Source organism: Meles meles, chromosome 8 (genome assembly GCF_922984935.1).
Source record: "Meles meles chromosome 8, mMelMel3.1 paternal haplotype, whole genome shotgun sequence".
Classification (NCBI taxonomy): domain Eukaryota; kingdom Metazoa; phylum Chordata; class Mammalia; order Carnivora; family Mustelidae; genus Meles; species Meles meles.
The window spans coordinates 2,155,634-2,170,185 of NC_060073.1; the positions used below are offsets into that span (position 1 = coordinate 2,155,634).

A 14,552-nucleotide genomic window follows, 5' to 3' on the forward strand; every position below is an offset into this window, starting at 1 on the left:
TGGGGAGGTGCGGGGCACTTTGTGGGGGGGGGGGCTGGGCCCAGGGTGCCCCCTGAGGAAGGTTGGGGGTGGCCAGAGCCAGAGGGCAGGACAGAGGTCACCCTCTGGATGCCAGTCTGGGCCTGAGAGTGGGACTGGGGTGGAGGGGATCAGGTGTGACACGGGGATGTGGCGGGTGGGGGCAGGGAAGGGGCGTGGCCTGGGCCACAAGGGCCTCTGAGACGGGGCCACCGCGCTCAGCACCCCTACTCCACCCCCAGCCGCTCAGATGGTCATCACGGACCTGTCTGCCCCCGAGGAGCGGCCGGCGGCCCTGGGCCGACTGGGCCTGTGCTTCGGGGTGGGCATGATCTCCGGCTCGCTGCTCGGCGGGACCCTGAGCGCCGCGTGCGGGTGAGTGGCCGCGGCGGGAACCCGGCCGGGAGCGGGGCTGCGGGTCAGGACAGCGGAGACCAGGCCTCGGTCTCCCCATCTATTGGTGGGCGGGGGCTGGTGGTGGGCGGGGTTCGAGGGTGGGCGGGGGCTAGTGGTGGGCGGGGCTCGTGGGTGGGCGGGGGCTGGGTGGTGGGCGGGGCTCGTGGGTGGGCGGGGCCGGGAGCGCCCCTGGGGGTCTCAGCTGGGGGGAAGCGTGGCCCTCAGGGGTCCGGACCTAGAGAAACCGGAGGGCAGGCCCTGGAGGCGGGGTCCCGGCCTGACCCGTGGACCCCTTGTGGCCCGGGGGGCGGGGGGGGGGGTCGCTGGGGGCAGCAGGACCGTTTCCGGAGGTTTAGGAACAGCGCGGAGCCGTGTCTGTCCCCGCGGCCCCAGAGCGCGGCTCGAGTGCGCCTTCCTTAACCTTGGACCCGAGACACTTGCCCTGGAGAGGCCCCGCGGGGCCAGGGAGGGGCACCTCATTTCCGCCGCTGGGAGCCCAGTGCCGCACCCTGTTCCTCCTCCCCCCCAGCGCCCCAGCGCCCACTCCAAATCGGCTTCTTCACAGGACTGGACCTTGCCCCTTGCCTTCATTCAGACCCGAGTCTTGGCTCTCGGTCTGGAAGGGGGGGCCCAGCTGTAGGGAGGGGCCGTGCCAGCTGGTGACCATCCACCCCGTGCGGGCCGCCACTCGGGGCGGGGCCTTGCTGGCATCTGAATCACACGCACACTCACACACTCACACACACGCTCATACGCGAGTCCCACACTCATCCATGAATCTCACACACACTTACACAAACCACACACAGTCCCACGAATCCCACACTCATCCACAAGTCACACACACTCATACAGGAATCACACACACTCATCCACAAGTCGCACGCACACTCATACGAATCACACACACATACACACCCAAGCGCGCACGCAGCCTCCTCTGCTGACCCCAGGCCTTCCAACCCTGACGGACCCTCTGCGACAGACCCCGGGATTGGTAGATGCGGCTGGGTGATGGCTGATCCCCGGGGACTGGGGAACAAGAGGCGAGGGTGGCCGGGTTTCACCAGCTCCAGGTGCCGAGGGAGGTCTCTGTCCCCACCCCTCGCATTCTCGCCAGCGCCTGTTCGCCTGTTCAGGGCCGTCTCTGCTGGGCTCCTCCGGCGCAGGCTGGAGTGGGGAGGGCGGACTCCGTCGATCAGGTTCCTCGCCCGGTGTTTACTGAGCCTGCTAATAAGTGCTCTGGGGTTCCAGGTTCCGGATATGGCGGGGAGCAGTACAGGCCAAGTCCTCAGATGAAGGGAAAATGACACGTATTTCTCTAATGCCGGCGTGAGCCCCATGGGGAAAAAAGTAACAGCAAGACTGAGGGCTGGTGGACAAGTGGTCGCAAAGACCTCCCTCTAAGGAGTGACAGGGGAGGCAGGAGGACGTCTGGGGAAGCAAAGACCCAGCAGATGCAAAGGTCCTGAGGTTGGGGGAGTGATGAGGCTGGTGGCTAGAGTGGGGCAGCAGGGAGGGGATGGAGGGGAGGTGCGTGGGGGGCCGTGGAGCCCTGGGCAGGTGTGAGCAGGGGAGGGGTGTGACCCGGCTACTGTGTGAACGTGGGAGCGAGGCCTCTGCCGGGAGACCCGCCAGATGGCTCCTGGCCCAGTCCAGAGGGGAGGGGGCAGGGTCTGCCTTGGTTTTGTCGATGGGTGGGATGCAGGTGTGAACTGAGGGCCGTGCCCGGGCTCTGGGGCTGCGCCTGGGCGAGCCACGAAGCTTGCTGAGATCTGTGTAGTGCGCGGGACCCGTGGGACTCGGGTCTCCTTTGGGCTGGCTCTGGTGCCCATGAGGGAGCCAGCAGCTGAGTGGGGGGCGGGGGTCGCTGGGCAGAGCAGAGCTGTGTCCTCACGTGGGTGGTGTTTAAGCCCTGGGAACTGGTTCAGGTCGAGCCCCAAGCCCCAAGCCCTGACGTGGTACTTCACATGAGAGGAGGCACAGTGAGGATGTGAAGGGAAAGAGATCCGGGAGGACATTCCAGAAGCCAAGGGGCACGTGGGTCCCAGAGGGGAGAGCCCCACCACGCTGATGGGATGGCGGTGACCACGGTTCTGCCTGTCGTGAGCGGCCAGGGTGGTGGAAGCAAGAGAAAGGGCGTCAGTCTCCCCAGGAAGGCCGGGGACACATACGCGGGCCGGGGTGTGAAGAGGGTGCCGAAGAGGGAGAGGCACGGCAGCGGGGAGCCCCCCGGGCGACCCCACCTGGGCGCTGAACAGCCCAGCCACTGTGGGCCGCCGGGCCCCTCCGGTCACCGGGACAGGTGCTCTCACCTGTGTGCCGGGCCGACCTGCACGGCCCCGCGGTGTGCGGGCTGTCCAGAGCCTCCCCCACCAGCGCCCCCGCACCCCTCGTGCCGTCACTGTCCTTTCCCTCCATCCCAGCTGCTGGCCCAGAAGACACCACTGCCCTTTCCTCGAGCAGCCCCCAGGATGGCCCGCACGCTGGCCCTTACCTTCCAGAACTATCCATTTGCTTCCCTGCCTTCTTCCGTCCCAAGATAGAAGGTCTCCATAGCCCCTACATTTCCTGGGGTGGGTGGGAAAACCCAAGGTCCCCCGGGGAGTGAGTCTCCCCCATGGAGCTCCAGGAGCCTGTCCAAGGCCCAGGGGAAGTAGGCTCCAGGATCCCAGTGCCCCGTGGCAGGGGCCAGGGCCCGTCTGCCTGTCTGCCTGGGGCAAGGGCCACATTGTGTCTTCCTCCTTCCCTCTCCTCCATGGAAACCAAGGCACGATGTGAGGGCTCCCTGGCCTCCGCCTTCTCGCCCACTGCCCCTCCCGTGACCCCTCCCCCAAAAGTCCTCAGCCTTGCCCCCCACCTCCTGGGAGCAGGAGGCGGAGAGAGGAAGTGGCCTTGGCGGCCTCCAGGTGTGGGAAGGGCACTGGTTTAACTGGTTTGGGCTCAGGCTGGAGCTCCCTCCCGCTGGGAGGCCGGCTCACAGAGGGCCCAGGCCCTGAGTCACTTAGCAGGTGGGGACGCTCTGTGATTCATGGCCCCGAGTCAGGTCCCCGGGGAGGGGGTCCAGAGATTCCTGGAAAGGGGAGCCACCTGCCGAAGGAACCGGGCTGACGGTGGCGGGGGGGGCAGGTCTGACGGTAGGACTCAGAGCGGGCAGCCCCCCACTCGCGGAGTGCCGCGGGCTGCCGCACACAGTCTCCGGTACTGGGGGCTCTGTGCCCTGCAGGGCCTTGGGATTTGGACAGATGCCCCTGAGGACGGCAGTTCATGGAGACCGAGGAGGGTGCTGGGGCAGCCCCCAGCTCTAGACCCTGGAGGTCAGGTCAGCTGACGCCCCTCAGGGTCCCTGGGCAGCCCTCCTGGGCCTGGCGGGCCCTCGGTGACTCAGAGGGAATTTACGACACCCCTTATCTCCCTGAGGACTTGGGAGGTTATCTCGGCCTCGGGTCTGACTGCAGGATGGGAAGCCCTTATCCTGCTGACAGAGGGTTTCCGCCCCAGTGACCCAGTGACAGCCTGTTTCCCCGGGAAGTTAATGAGTGAGCACCTGCCCTGGATGCCCGGCTCGGCCCAGCGGTCTGCTCCACTTCGTGCTCGCGACGGCTCACGGAGGCTCTCCCCACCGTGGTGGTCGGGGCGGGGGGGTGAGTATAGGGACCCAGCAGGAGGACCCTGGGTGTCCCAGGCACAGGGCAGTGCACAGACAGGGCCCAGCCGGCCAAAATCTCCGCTCAGACCTGAGAGGCGAGGGAGAAGTCTGCTGCTGAAGGAGGCGCTGGCAGGGACCACGTTCCAGGCAGAGGGCAAGCATGTGCAAAGACCCTGGGGCAGGAAGGAGCTGGGGACCTGCTTGGAGGCCGGCGCGGCTGGAAGTGGAGGTGCTCGGGGGACATGGAGGGCCGGAAGGGTCGGGCCAAGCAGGGGTTCCTGGCCTTTTTTTCTGGGACCTGGAAGGCAGAGGGAGGCTGCACCAGGAGCAGCCCCACAGGGCTTCCGTGCTCAGACAGTGCTCTAGCTATAGTATCCTAGGACTGGGTAGGGCAGGGTGACTTCTGCGCCCTAGCCCCAGGCCAGACTCTGGTGACCTTTGCAGCCAGGTGTCCTGGGAGCCTGGGTCCCTCGGAGTCTGGCCTCCTTTGCGAGCCAGGCTCCAGAGGAGAGTCCTGAGCCCCCTGGGGCCAGGGGAGCCTCAGAGCAGGGGAGGGTGCCCGGTTTCATGAGTGCTGTCCCCCTGTGGCCAGACGGGGTGCGGGAGGGGAGCAAGTGCACATCATCCCTGCAGGGTCGGCAGATGCCCCCCTCCCCCCGCCCTCCTGATGATGTCCGTTGGCAAATGACAGGCCCCTGGGCCCAGGAGGAAAGGCGGGCTGTCTGCGGCCGCTGGAAACCTGGTGTGGGCAGGAACAGCGTGTCTGGGGGGGCCCCCAGGGAGGCCAGCCCTCATTTGCATCTGAGGAGAGCGGGTCCCCCAGCAAGGTCGCCACAGAGAAGGGCAAAAGGACAGAGACTCGGGTGCCCAGAGTCCTGTCCAGATCCCCTTCCTGGCCTCCATCCCTCCGGCCTCCTGTTGGTCCACTCAACGGAGAGCAGAAGGGACGGACAGACACAGACGCGGGAGCCTCGCGGGCCGCCGTGGTTGACCTCGGTCTCTAATTGGGCTCCAGTAAGCCAACAGCAGCTACGTGGGATCCTGTGCAAAGGAGGCCAGAGGCCCCCCGGGGGGAGTTGACTCTGACCTGTGCTCGGGGGCGCACTGACCAGAAGGGCCCTAGAGGGGCGCTGAGCTGCGTCCTGGAGGACAGAGCAGCGCCCGCTGGGGGCACCAGCCAGAGTGTCCCAGGCGGAGGCGACGGCCTCCATGCGAGGGCGGGGTGGGGGGTGCTGAGCTGGCCGGCCGCCGCATCTGTTCCCCCTGCCTTCTGCTCACCCTCTGGCATTTGTCCTGGGCGAGTTGGAGGGCGCTGGTGGGAGAGGGACGCCCCCACGTCCCCTGGGAAGCTGCACCCTCCCACTCCCTCCGGGGCCCCCAGATTCCCCGTGCTCCCTGCAGTTTACCAGCCCTCACGCTAGGAGGGGGTCAGATGCCCCAGGGAGGGGTCTGGCTCCTTGCCACCACCCAGCCCTCGCTTGTCACCAGCCTCCCAAAATAGCCATCGAAGTGGCCGCCCCTGCTCCCGCGAACTTCCGGGGCATCTGGCAAAGAAAGCAGGTTCTGTCCCTGCCCGCCAGGCCCCGAGCAGTGACGCGCAGGTCCCAAAGAAAGAGCTTTCTCTCTGGGGCCAGCCGTCAGGACCAGGGTGTCCCTGCCCGCGTCATAGATCAGTCCCTGCCAGCCCTGGCCCTCCCCAGGCGGCTGAGCGCAGGCCTCTGACCCTCTGACCTGTCGGTTAGTGGAAATGCCTGTCGGTTGGGAAGCCTGGTGGTCAGGAGGCCCGGATATCCACCATCCTGGGCAGTGGGGGTCGGCGAGGGGCGGGGAGGGAGAGGGACAGAGATGGGCCGGGGTGGGGGTCAGCAACTGCCAGCCCCACTGCCGACCACCTGTGAGCCTGGGCAGTCCAGGCTGGAGATGGGGGGCTGTCCAGGGGGGATCAGCCCCCCTGATCCCACGTGGGACGGGGCCTGTCCTGCCTATGTCTCCTGTAGGAGCTCTGTGTGCGCGTGTGTGTGCCCATGCGGGAGCTGTGCTGGGGAGGGGCAGGGCAAGTCCTTTCTTTGCACTCCCTGGAGGGCCAAGGGCACCTTGCGTCTATGCCCTGAGGTCACTAACAGGGGACGTTGGTGAGGTTGGGTTAGGACGCGGTGCCTGGGAACAGCTCACATGTGTGTCCCCTGATCTGATGTTCCCTGGGGTCTTGGCATAGGGTCCTCCCAGGTGCCCTTTTTCTTGGGGCCAGACTGGCCATGTAACAGAGCAGGCCCCTCTCAGAGGACGCGGTGCCCAGCAGGCAGAGTGCCAGGGGCTCGCGGAGAAAGGTGCTTGCGGGATTGCAGGAGTTTCCTCCGTGGCTGAGGGGAAGGGCTTTGAGGCCACGCGCCAGTCTGGAAGGTCAGAGAGGGGCCTGGCTCGGTAAGAAGCTTCCATTCCTTCCCATCTCCCCCCTGCACTCCCAGGAGGGGCCCAGGTCGGCCTCCGGAAGGAATGGCAATGAGCGGAAGGGCCATGTTGTCAGGTGACCTTGGCTGCCCGGCCGCCTGGCCCTTCCGGGGGGTCAGGGGCTGAGTTTCCGCGCGGTGACTCATGCGGGGAGGGACTTTCTCCGACGCAGAAGCTGAGGGCCCGCCGGAGTCTGGGCCCCTGGTGGCGGTCCGGGAAGGCAGGAGGGACGGTGTCCTGAGTGGGGCATCTGACGCCCTTCCCAACCCGCCGTGCCCGCCCTGCAGGAAGATGGGGCGCCGTAGCAGGGGCTCCTGGACTACAGAGCAGGAAGGGAAGGAGGCCTGACGGGGCTGTGTGGGGATCCCCGGGGGGAGCCAACCCAGGCCCCTGCACCCCTGCGCCTCGGCCTCCCGCGTACCCTGTCCTGGTGTTCCGATCCGGGCCGCGTAGTTGCCCACCAGCCCAAAGGGCCAGACACGTGGCACTCAAAGGAGCTGCCGAGACGTCCCCCACCCCAGGAGGCCTTCCAGTCCCACCAGAGGGACGAGGACTGATCTGGGGACAGGGACCTCAGTTTGCTCCTCTGTCCAATGGGAAGGACCCGTGACCGGCCCACTTCTGCGGAGCCGTTCAGGGAGCTCCTCCACGTGGGAAGACCAGCCTGGGGCTGAGTCCTGGGCCCCCAGATGGGGGACGCCCCCGCCCTGGCTGGGAGTGGAGGGTGCCCGTGGACGCACACACGCACACGCACACACGTGCCCCACGCCCGGCCCCGGGGGGCCTTCCTAGCCCTCGGCAGTCTGGGAGCTGACCGGCTCCCGGGAGACTCCGCCCCGGCCCTCCAGGGCTCAGGTCCCCGACTTCCACCACCGACCCCCCCAGACCCAGGGATGCCGGAGGCTGAACATCAGGCACGGTGACAGCTTCATCCGCTCCTTCGTCCCGTTGGGGGAGATTCCACAGCCAGACACCCATGTCCTATGTGACCACTACTCTTACCCCAGGCTTCAGTGTCCGGCCTCCGTGGCTCTCGTGGCCAACCTCGTGGCAGCTGTCCTCAGCTTTACCTGCTTCCCCGTCAGCACTAAGGGGGTTCGCGCCCCTGCTCCGGCCGCCCCGCCAGGTGAGCCCTGCCAGGTACACCGTGCCCGGGTGCTGGGTCGCTCCGAGGCATGAGCCCCCCGCCTCACCAGCCAGCGCTCCAGGCCTCCCCTCAGGGAGAGCTGGCCAAGACCAGGGCACACCAAAGCGTCCGCCGTGGCTTCCTGCCCGCCGAGCCCAGCACGCGCGCTCCAAGCAACAGGCACGCGGGGCAGGGGTTGGAACGTAGGGGCCGCTCGCGCCCTCTTTCCCTCCCGGAGCCGATCTGGAACCGGGCGTCTCCTGGCCGCCAGCACCATCGGGGCTCAGCCGGGGGCAGTCTTGGGGGAGGAAAGCATGGGGGGCTCAGGCCGAGGCTGGAGGCAGGGCGGATGTTAGGGGAGGCCCAGGGAGGACAGGAGGGACCACGGGGAGGGGTGAGCCAGGATCCTGAGTCACACAGAGGCAGGTGCCCTGCCGTGCAGGAGCGCGGTTCTGGGGCAACACCGAGGTGGGGAGCAGAGTGGTACCAGCGAGGGCACGTGGGGCCTCCCGGGGCCACAAGAGAAGGTCCAGGCTCCACAGAGGGGCCCGCAGAGGACCCCACCCCTTGGTGCCCAGTGACCAAGAGGTCAGGAGGGAGGACATGCCTGCGAGGGTACAGAGGCAGACCCCGGGGAAAGCCAGACGGGGGCGGGGGGTACCAGGTCGGGGAGCTGGGGAGCGGGCCACTGCACGGTCTGAGTGGCCTCTCGGGGTCCCCCAGGCAGACCTGAAGCCGGTGTGTTTGACCTGAAGGCCATCAGCCGCCTGCTGCTGCGGCCCGGTGTCCTGCCCGTGTTCCTCGTCAAGGTGGTGTCTGGCTTCCCCTCCGGTGAGTCCCAGAGCCTGGCGCAGACCCTTCCTCTGCCTGGTGCCCTCCCTGTGCCGTCACCCGTCACGTGGGTCCCGGAGAAGGAGGGGGCCCCTGGTTGGGCCGAATGGCTGCACGGGTGAGGAGGGGAAGAGCGGAAAGCAGGCCCCCACCTGCCACTCAGTCCTCGGTGTCCCGTCTGTGGTTTCCGAGCCCCACGCGGGGTCCTCTAACTGGGGGGCAGCACAGAGACCAACTTAAGGAGGTGTCATGCTGGTGCCCCCAGGATGCTCTTGCCCTTGCGAAAGTCAAGGTCGTGGGGTCGGGTCTGTAGGGGTAAACGTGGTGGCAGGGGCTGCCCGACCGGGCCCTCGCCGGCTGTCCCAGATCCCGATCGGCTCTTTGGGGTCACAGCGATGGGACCGGAGTGGCTGACTTCACTCAAAGGGGTCTCTGGGGGCCACCAGTGGGTCCAGGGTCACAGCCTCCCACACGGTCAGCCCTGGGGCCCCCCACCTCCCAGCGGCCCTCATGCAGAATGCCCCAGACTCTCGCCAGCCTGGCCGCAGGGAAGCTTCCGGACCCTCCTGGGCACAGTCTGCTTTGGTCTCTGGGGCCGCGGACCCGTGAAATCCCTGGGAACGCCGTCGGTCGCTGTGGCCGGACCAGGTCCCCAGCCCACTGTCAGGGGAGGTGGGCCCTGTGGCCAGGAGCTTGGGGACAACCAGGCAGCCCCTCCTCCCCTCTCCCAGGACTCTTCATGGTCATGTTCTCCATCATCTCCATGGACTTCTTCCAGCTGGACGCCGCGGAGGCCGGCTACCTCATGTCCTTCTTTGGGGTTCTCCAGATGGTAAGCGGCTGCCGGTGCTCAGGGCGTGCCTTGGGTGGGTCAGGGGTCTTCGGAGGCGACGGACCTCACAGCCTGCCTGCCTCAGTGTCCCTGCGGCACCATCAGTGAACTGACACGGGCTGCCGTCCCGCCTCGTGGGTGGGGCATGTGGCCAGGCCGCCCGCCCACAAGAAGGCGCGTCCCCCAAGCTCTCAGAGTCTCCGACTCCTCGTCTGTCCTGTGAAGGGAGCTCAGTGACTCATGGGGTGATGACGTGGCCAAGCCCTCAGCACAGGCCGGCCACCTCGGGAAGCCTCACCAGGTGACAGTCTTTGTCTTTGACTCTCTGTCTTTGTGAGATGCCCCGAGCCTGGCAGCTGCCCACCAGGAGATGCCCAAGATATGTGTCCAGGTGGGACAGGTGTCCAGTGCTCCAGTCCCCAGGCCCCCAGAGCTGCCCCTGGGCACCGGCCCCAGGCCCTGGGGTGGTGGGGACAGGTGGCGACGTGCTGCCGCCGCCCCGGACGGCGACCCCACAGCCGGAGTGCGGACGGGGCTATTCTGGGACCGTCTGGGGAGAAAGCAGTCCTGGACTGCTCCGGAAGCCTGCGACATTCCCGGCCCCCCAGGCCATCTGCTCCCCGGCCCGGGGCCCAGCCCCGCTCTGGCCCCCAGGCTGAGACAGCAGCTTCTGGGCGGTTCTGCGCGGCAGGCGGGGAGAGCGGGCCTGGGGGGGACACACGTCACCAACATGGACTACACAGGGACTGCACAGCCAGATTTGGGGGTCCTTGGAGCTCGGCTCTGAACGGCTGCCCCCAGGAGGCCAGGCTGGCATGTCGGCTAAAGCCAGCAGACCCCCGAGATCCTTGACGGGCGGAGGGTGGACAGACTGGGAGCCTGTGGCCGGGTCAGGGGCAAGGGGCACGGTGGTGACCTCGCCTGGGACTGCAAGGATGGTGGCCGGCCCCTGGGGGTAGCCAGGGCCCCAGCCCCATCTAGAGGCTCTGTGGGCAGAGGTGGGGTTGGTGTTTCCCAAACCCCCATTGTCCGGCACCTCCCTGCCCCCAGGCCCCCGGGGCGGGACGGCCGCGCCTGCCCCCACCGCAGGCTTGGCCTGGCCCAGCAGCTGGGCTCCCGCCTGCTGCCCCTCCCCACAACCACATCCTGCTCACTGTGAAGTGACCCCGAGGGGGCCACAGCACCCCCCTCCCCGCTTCCCAGGTGTCGGGGTACCGCTGGGGTTGGGGGCCGGGGGCAGAGCCAGCCCAGATGGCCCTAACGTGAAGGGACGGCGTCACCGCCCTGGGGATTTGCCGCCTGCGGTCCGCAGACCCTGTGCCTTCACCTGCACCCCAGGCCGTTGCGCCGCATCTTACGGGGTCGGGGGCGACGGAGATAAGCCCCCAGCCGCCTACACATCCGATGTGTCTGGCGACCGGCACCTCACAGGAGAATAGGGTCCTCAAAAGGGCGGAGGTGCGACTTTAGATGGGGCGGCTGGCGTGGGCTGGGAGGGCTGCCTGCGCAAAGGGCCTGGGGCCGGGGAGCTCACCTGCTGCTGAGGGCTCACCGGTGAGGCCGTGGCGGGGGTGGGCAGTGGGCAGGGCAGGAAGGATCTGAATTTACTCAGACTGCGGTGGGGCTGCAGAGAGGGTCCGCACAGAGGCTGGATGAGGTCTTACGAGGCCCCCCAGCTCTGGGTGCTGTCAGAGAGGGGTGCACGGAATGTGGGGGCTTCAGGAGGCCCGCACTAGGGCTGGGGTAGGCACGAGCTGCCGGGCCTGTTTGTTAACTCCTGGTCGGTGTAGTAGCCTGCGAGGCAGGGAGGTCAGGACTGTTTAGGTGAATGGGGAAACTGAGGCACAACAGCACCGCTCCAGGGTCTGGGTCTGGGTGTGTCCGAATGGGGAGGAGCCAGCCTCGCCCTCCCAAGCTGCTGAGAGCCCCCCAGCTGTGCGGCCCCTTGGAGCAACCTGCCCAGGAGAACTTCCTCTAAAAAACAAGTAAACAAGGAAATCTGAGGAAGCCAGTTTGAAAGCAAGATTTTTTTTAAGGACATTCTGGTTCTGCTTTAAAGCAGTCTTGTTAGATTCGCTTTGAAGGGGACCGCAGGCCCTCTGAGTGCTGCGTGAGCACACGGGGCCCGTGGGGGGGCCAGGCCTGCACCCCCTCCCCCGGGGACCTTGCTGCCACACACAGACTTGGGGACCGACGCAGCTACTCTGACCTGGTGGCTGCCAGAGCTGGGAGGGGACCCCAAGGGAAGGCGGGGGCACCCCCCACCCGGTCCAGCCCCCTCCCACCACCACGCCCTCCCCCGTCTCCCCAGGTCATTCAGGGCCTGGTCATCGGCCGGCTGAGCAGCCGCTTCTCGGAGGGGGCCCTGCTCCGGGCCAGCGTGCTAGTCTTCGTCGTCGTGGGGCCGGCCATGGTGAGCATGTCCCTCTGGGCTGTCATACAGGGTCGGGGGCGGGGGGGGACAGAGATAAGGCCCAAGCCGCCTACACATCCGATGTGCCCCGGGTGACGGGCACCTCGCAGGAGAATAGGTTGGGGTCCCGGGCCCACCCCCCACCCTCTGCCCGCGCCCACCCCCCACCCTCTGCCCGCGCCCAGGGTGCAGTGAGCCCCTCCACCCCAACCCGGGGCCGCCCTCCGTGGGACGGCAGGGATGGGCGCTTCCACCCCGGCCCCCGGTGGCCCCCCGTCGCCATGGCCTGCCCGCCCTGCCCCGTCAGGCCCTGATGTCCAACGTCTTCCACTTCTGCTTCCTGATGCCGGGCCTGGTCTTCAGCCTGGGCACCCTCAGCGTGGTCACCGACAGCATGCTGACCAAGGCTGTCCCAGCGGCAGACACGGGTGAGAGCCGCAGCCCCCCGGGGCCAGGGACGGGCAGGCCCTGGGGAGCCCCGGGCCCTCCTCTCTGGACAGCTTTCTGGGCAGTTTCAGACGGAGCAGCTCCCCCGGTTCCAAGCTGAGTCTGGCCCGAGCCAGCGAGTGTCGAGAGGTGCCGGCGCCTGGGGTCTGAGAGGGGGTGGGGCGGGGGCGGCGGCAGGCGGCAAGTTGGCGCGGGTACAAGTTCACCACCCGGCTGGGCCGGGCCTGGCAGATGGCAAGAGGGCTTCCTGGAGGTGGTGTTCGGCTTGGCTCTGCAGCATGGGCAGGATTTCACGAAACAGGAGGATGGCAAGATGGCATTCCGGGCAGCCGTGGTGGGCAGGGGTGTGCAGGGAGGTGTAGAACTGAGAGTCTCCTGTAGAGGCCAGATAGGAAGGCGGCCCAGGGGGGCCAGGCGGGGTCAGCCCAGGAAGGGGTTTGCCTGCGAGGCTGGGAGGAGGCAGGAGCCGGTCTTCTGTTCCCTCCCCGGCGTTGGGGGAAGGGGGTGTGCAGGTCTTTCCCGAGTGAGTAAGTGAAGGCACACTGTCGGTCAAACCCAGGAAGCCCCCTCCCCTCCCCTGACCCCCGGGTAGGACATAGGTGTTCCCAGACAGGACCCCCATCCTCACTCTGCACCTCGCTCTCTTTCTTGAGGCCCGAGTCTCCCATCCACACTCAGGCCCCGGGGCCTGACCGTGCTGTGGCTACTGCCCACCCCCTCCCCGCTCCTGGCAGGCGTGGTCCAGGCCTGGGACAAGCCAAGTTCACGGGCTCCGGCAGCTGGTTGAGGGTGAAGATCTCAGCGGCCCTCACTCCATCTACCTGTCTGTCCCCGAGGGTCAGACTGAAGCCTAGAGGCCCAGAGGGGAACCAGGTGGCTGCTGGGCAAGGCCTCTGCCCCAGGCTGGCCGGCCGGGCCTGGAGGGCATCCGGGAGTGGTGGGCTGGCGCCCAGGAGAGGCGAGGAGGAGGCAGGGGAGCCAAGTGTGGAGAGATGGGGCCTGGGCCTGGCAGGGAGGAGGCCCCAGCACACCCAGGCCGCGGGGGCCACACTGAGCCCGCCCAGTGGCAGCCCCAGGCCCCACCCCTCAGCTCAGAAGGAGCTGGGAGCCGGTTCTCAGCACCAGCCTGGGAACCCGAGACCACAGAGGGGGTGGTAATTGCTCCCCGGTGTCTACGGGGCATGTGGGCGATGGAGAAGCCGCTCTTAAATCTCCCCCACGCCAGCCCCTGAGCCCAGGCGGGGCCTCACCAGGCCGCTCCCAGCCGGCCCCGTGGGGAGACGAGAGAGAGAGAGAGAGAGAGAGAGAGAGACAGACAGACAGACAGACACGGGGCTCTGAGCCTCGGGAGCCCAGGACCCTCTGGGCCATGTCACGTTGATGTCGCCCACACGCACGCTGGCTTGCGCAGGGCACAGCCGCAGGGAGGGGAGTGGTGACGGGGCGGGGCGGGGGGCATCGGGTAGCGGGGACGCAGGCAGTGAGGTGAGCCTGGGAAGTGGGGGAGAGGGAGGCGGGTGGGGAAGGCACTCATCCGGCCGCACGAGAGGCGGGGCTGTGGGGTGATCTGGGGGGTCCGCCTGCCCGGGACCCCAGCCCCATGCCCTCCCTCCCCAGTCCCGGGCCCACTGGGATGCCGACTCCCCGGCGGGTCTGGGAGGGCAGGGCCCGGCCTGTGGCCTGTGGCTCCACCCCCAGGCTCCTCCGGGGCCCTGGAACGTTCTGGGGCATGGCGCAGGCTCAGCCCCTTGTCTGGGTGGTCCGAAAGGAGCAGACCCACGGGTCTGGGTGGAGGGAGCCAGGGGAGCAGGGGCAGGACCCGGGGCGGGTGTGGAACAGGGGAGGCCTCGGTTGTCCCGGGAGGGGTGGCCAGGGCAGTGGTGCCTAGGGACTTGGCCGAACCTGACTTGCCCCCCTGCCCTCGGCCCTTAGGGACCATGCTGGGCCTCTGCGCCTCCGTGCAGCCCCTGACTCGCACCGTGGGGCCCACCGTGGGCGGCCTCCTTTACCGCAGCTTTGGGGTCCCCATCTTTGGCCACGTGCAATTCGCTACCAACGTCCTCGTCCTCCTGGTGCTCTGGAGACAGCCTCTGCCCCAGAAGACGGACAAAGTCTTGTGACCACAGTCCCCGAGCACAGACTGGCAATAAACCCTTCGTCCAGCCTGATTTCTGCGAAGTCCGTGGGTTGAACAGGGCAGCCGGGGGTGAGCGCCAGAGGGATGGACGGGCTGGAGAGCTTCCTGGAGGAGGGGCCGGCCGCAGAGCCCCAGGGCTCCTGAGAGAGCTGCCGCCTGAGTTGACCTTGTGCGGTGGGCTCTGCCCCCTGGAGGGCATTGGGGACGGTTAGAAGTCTGCCCCGCCCCCAGCCCCGCCACCCCCCCCCCCCCCCC

General features: G+C 67.7%; 1 protein-coding gene across 3 annotated transcripts in view; it reads left to right on the forward strand.

The window, feature by feature from the left end:
• SLC22A18 (solute carrier family 22 member 18) overlaps positions 1-14,328 on the forward strand; it is a 21,308-nt gene extending 6,980 nt beyond the window's left edge. For 2 of the 3 annotated variants that reach the window (XM_046017868.1, XM_046017869.1), the window contains exons 3-8: positions 7,519-7,637; positions 8,361-8,468; positions 9,200-9,300; positions 11,612-11,713; positions 12,021-12,141; positions 14,093-14,328. In XM_046017868.1, the coding sequence (XP_045873824.1) occupies positions 7,519-7,637; positions 8,361-8,468; positions 9,200-9,300; positions 11,612-11,713; positions 12,021-12,141; positions 14,093-14,280 (739 nt within the window). In that variant the 3' untranslated portion in view covers positions 14,281-14,328. Of the gene's footprint in view, positions 1-260; positions 394-7,518; positions 7,638-8,360; positions 8,469-9,199; positions 9,301-11,611; positions 11,714-12,020; positions 12,142-14,092 lie in introns of all 3 variants that reach the window. The other variant, XM_046017867.1, reaches the window with a different exon arrangement.
• Positions 14,329-14,552: the final 224 nt, after the last annotated feature.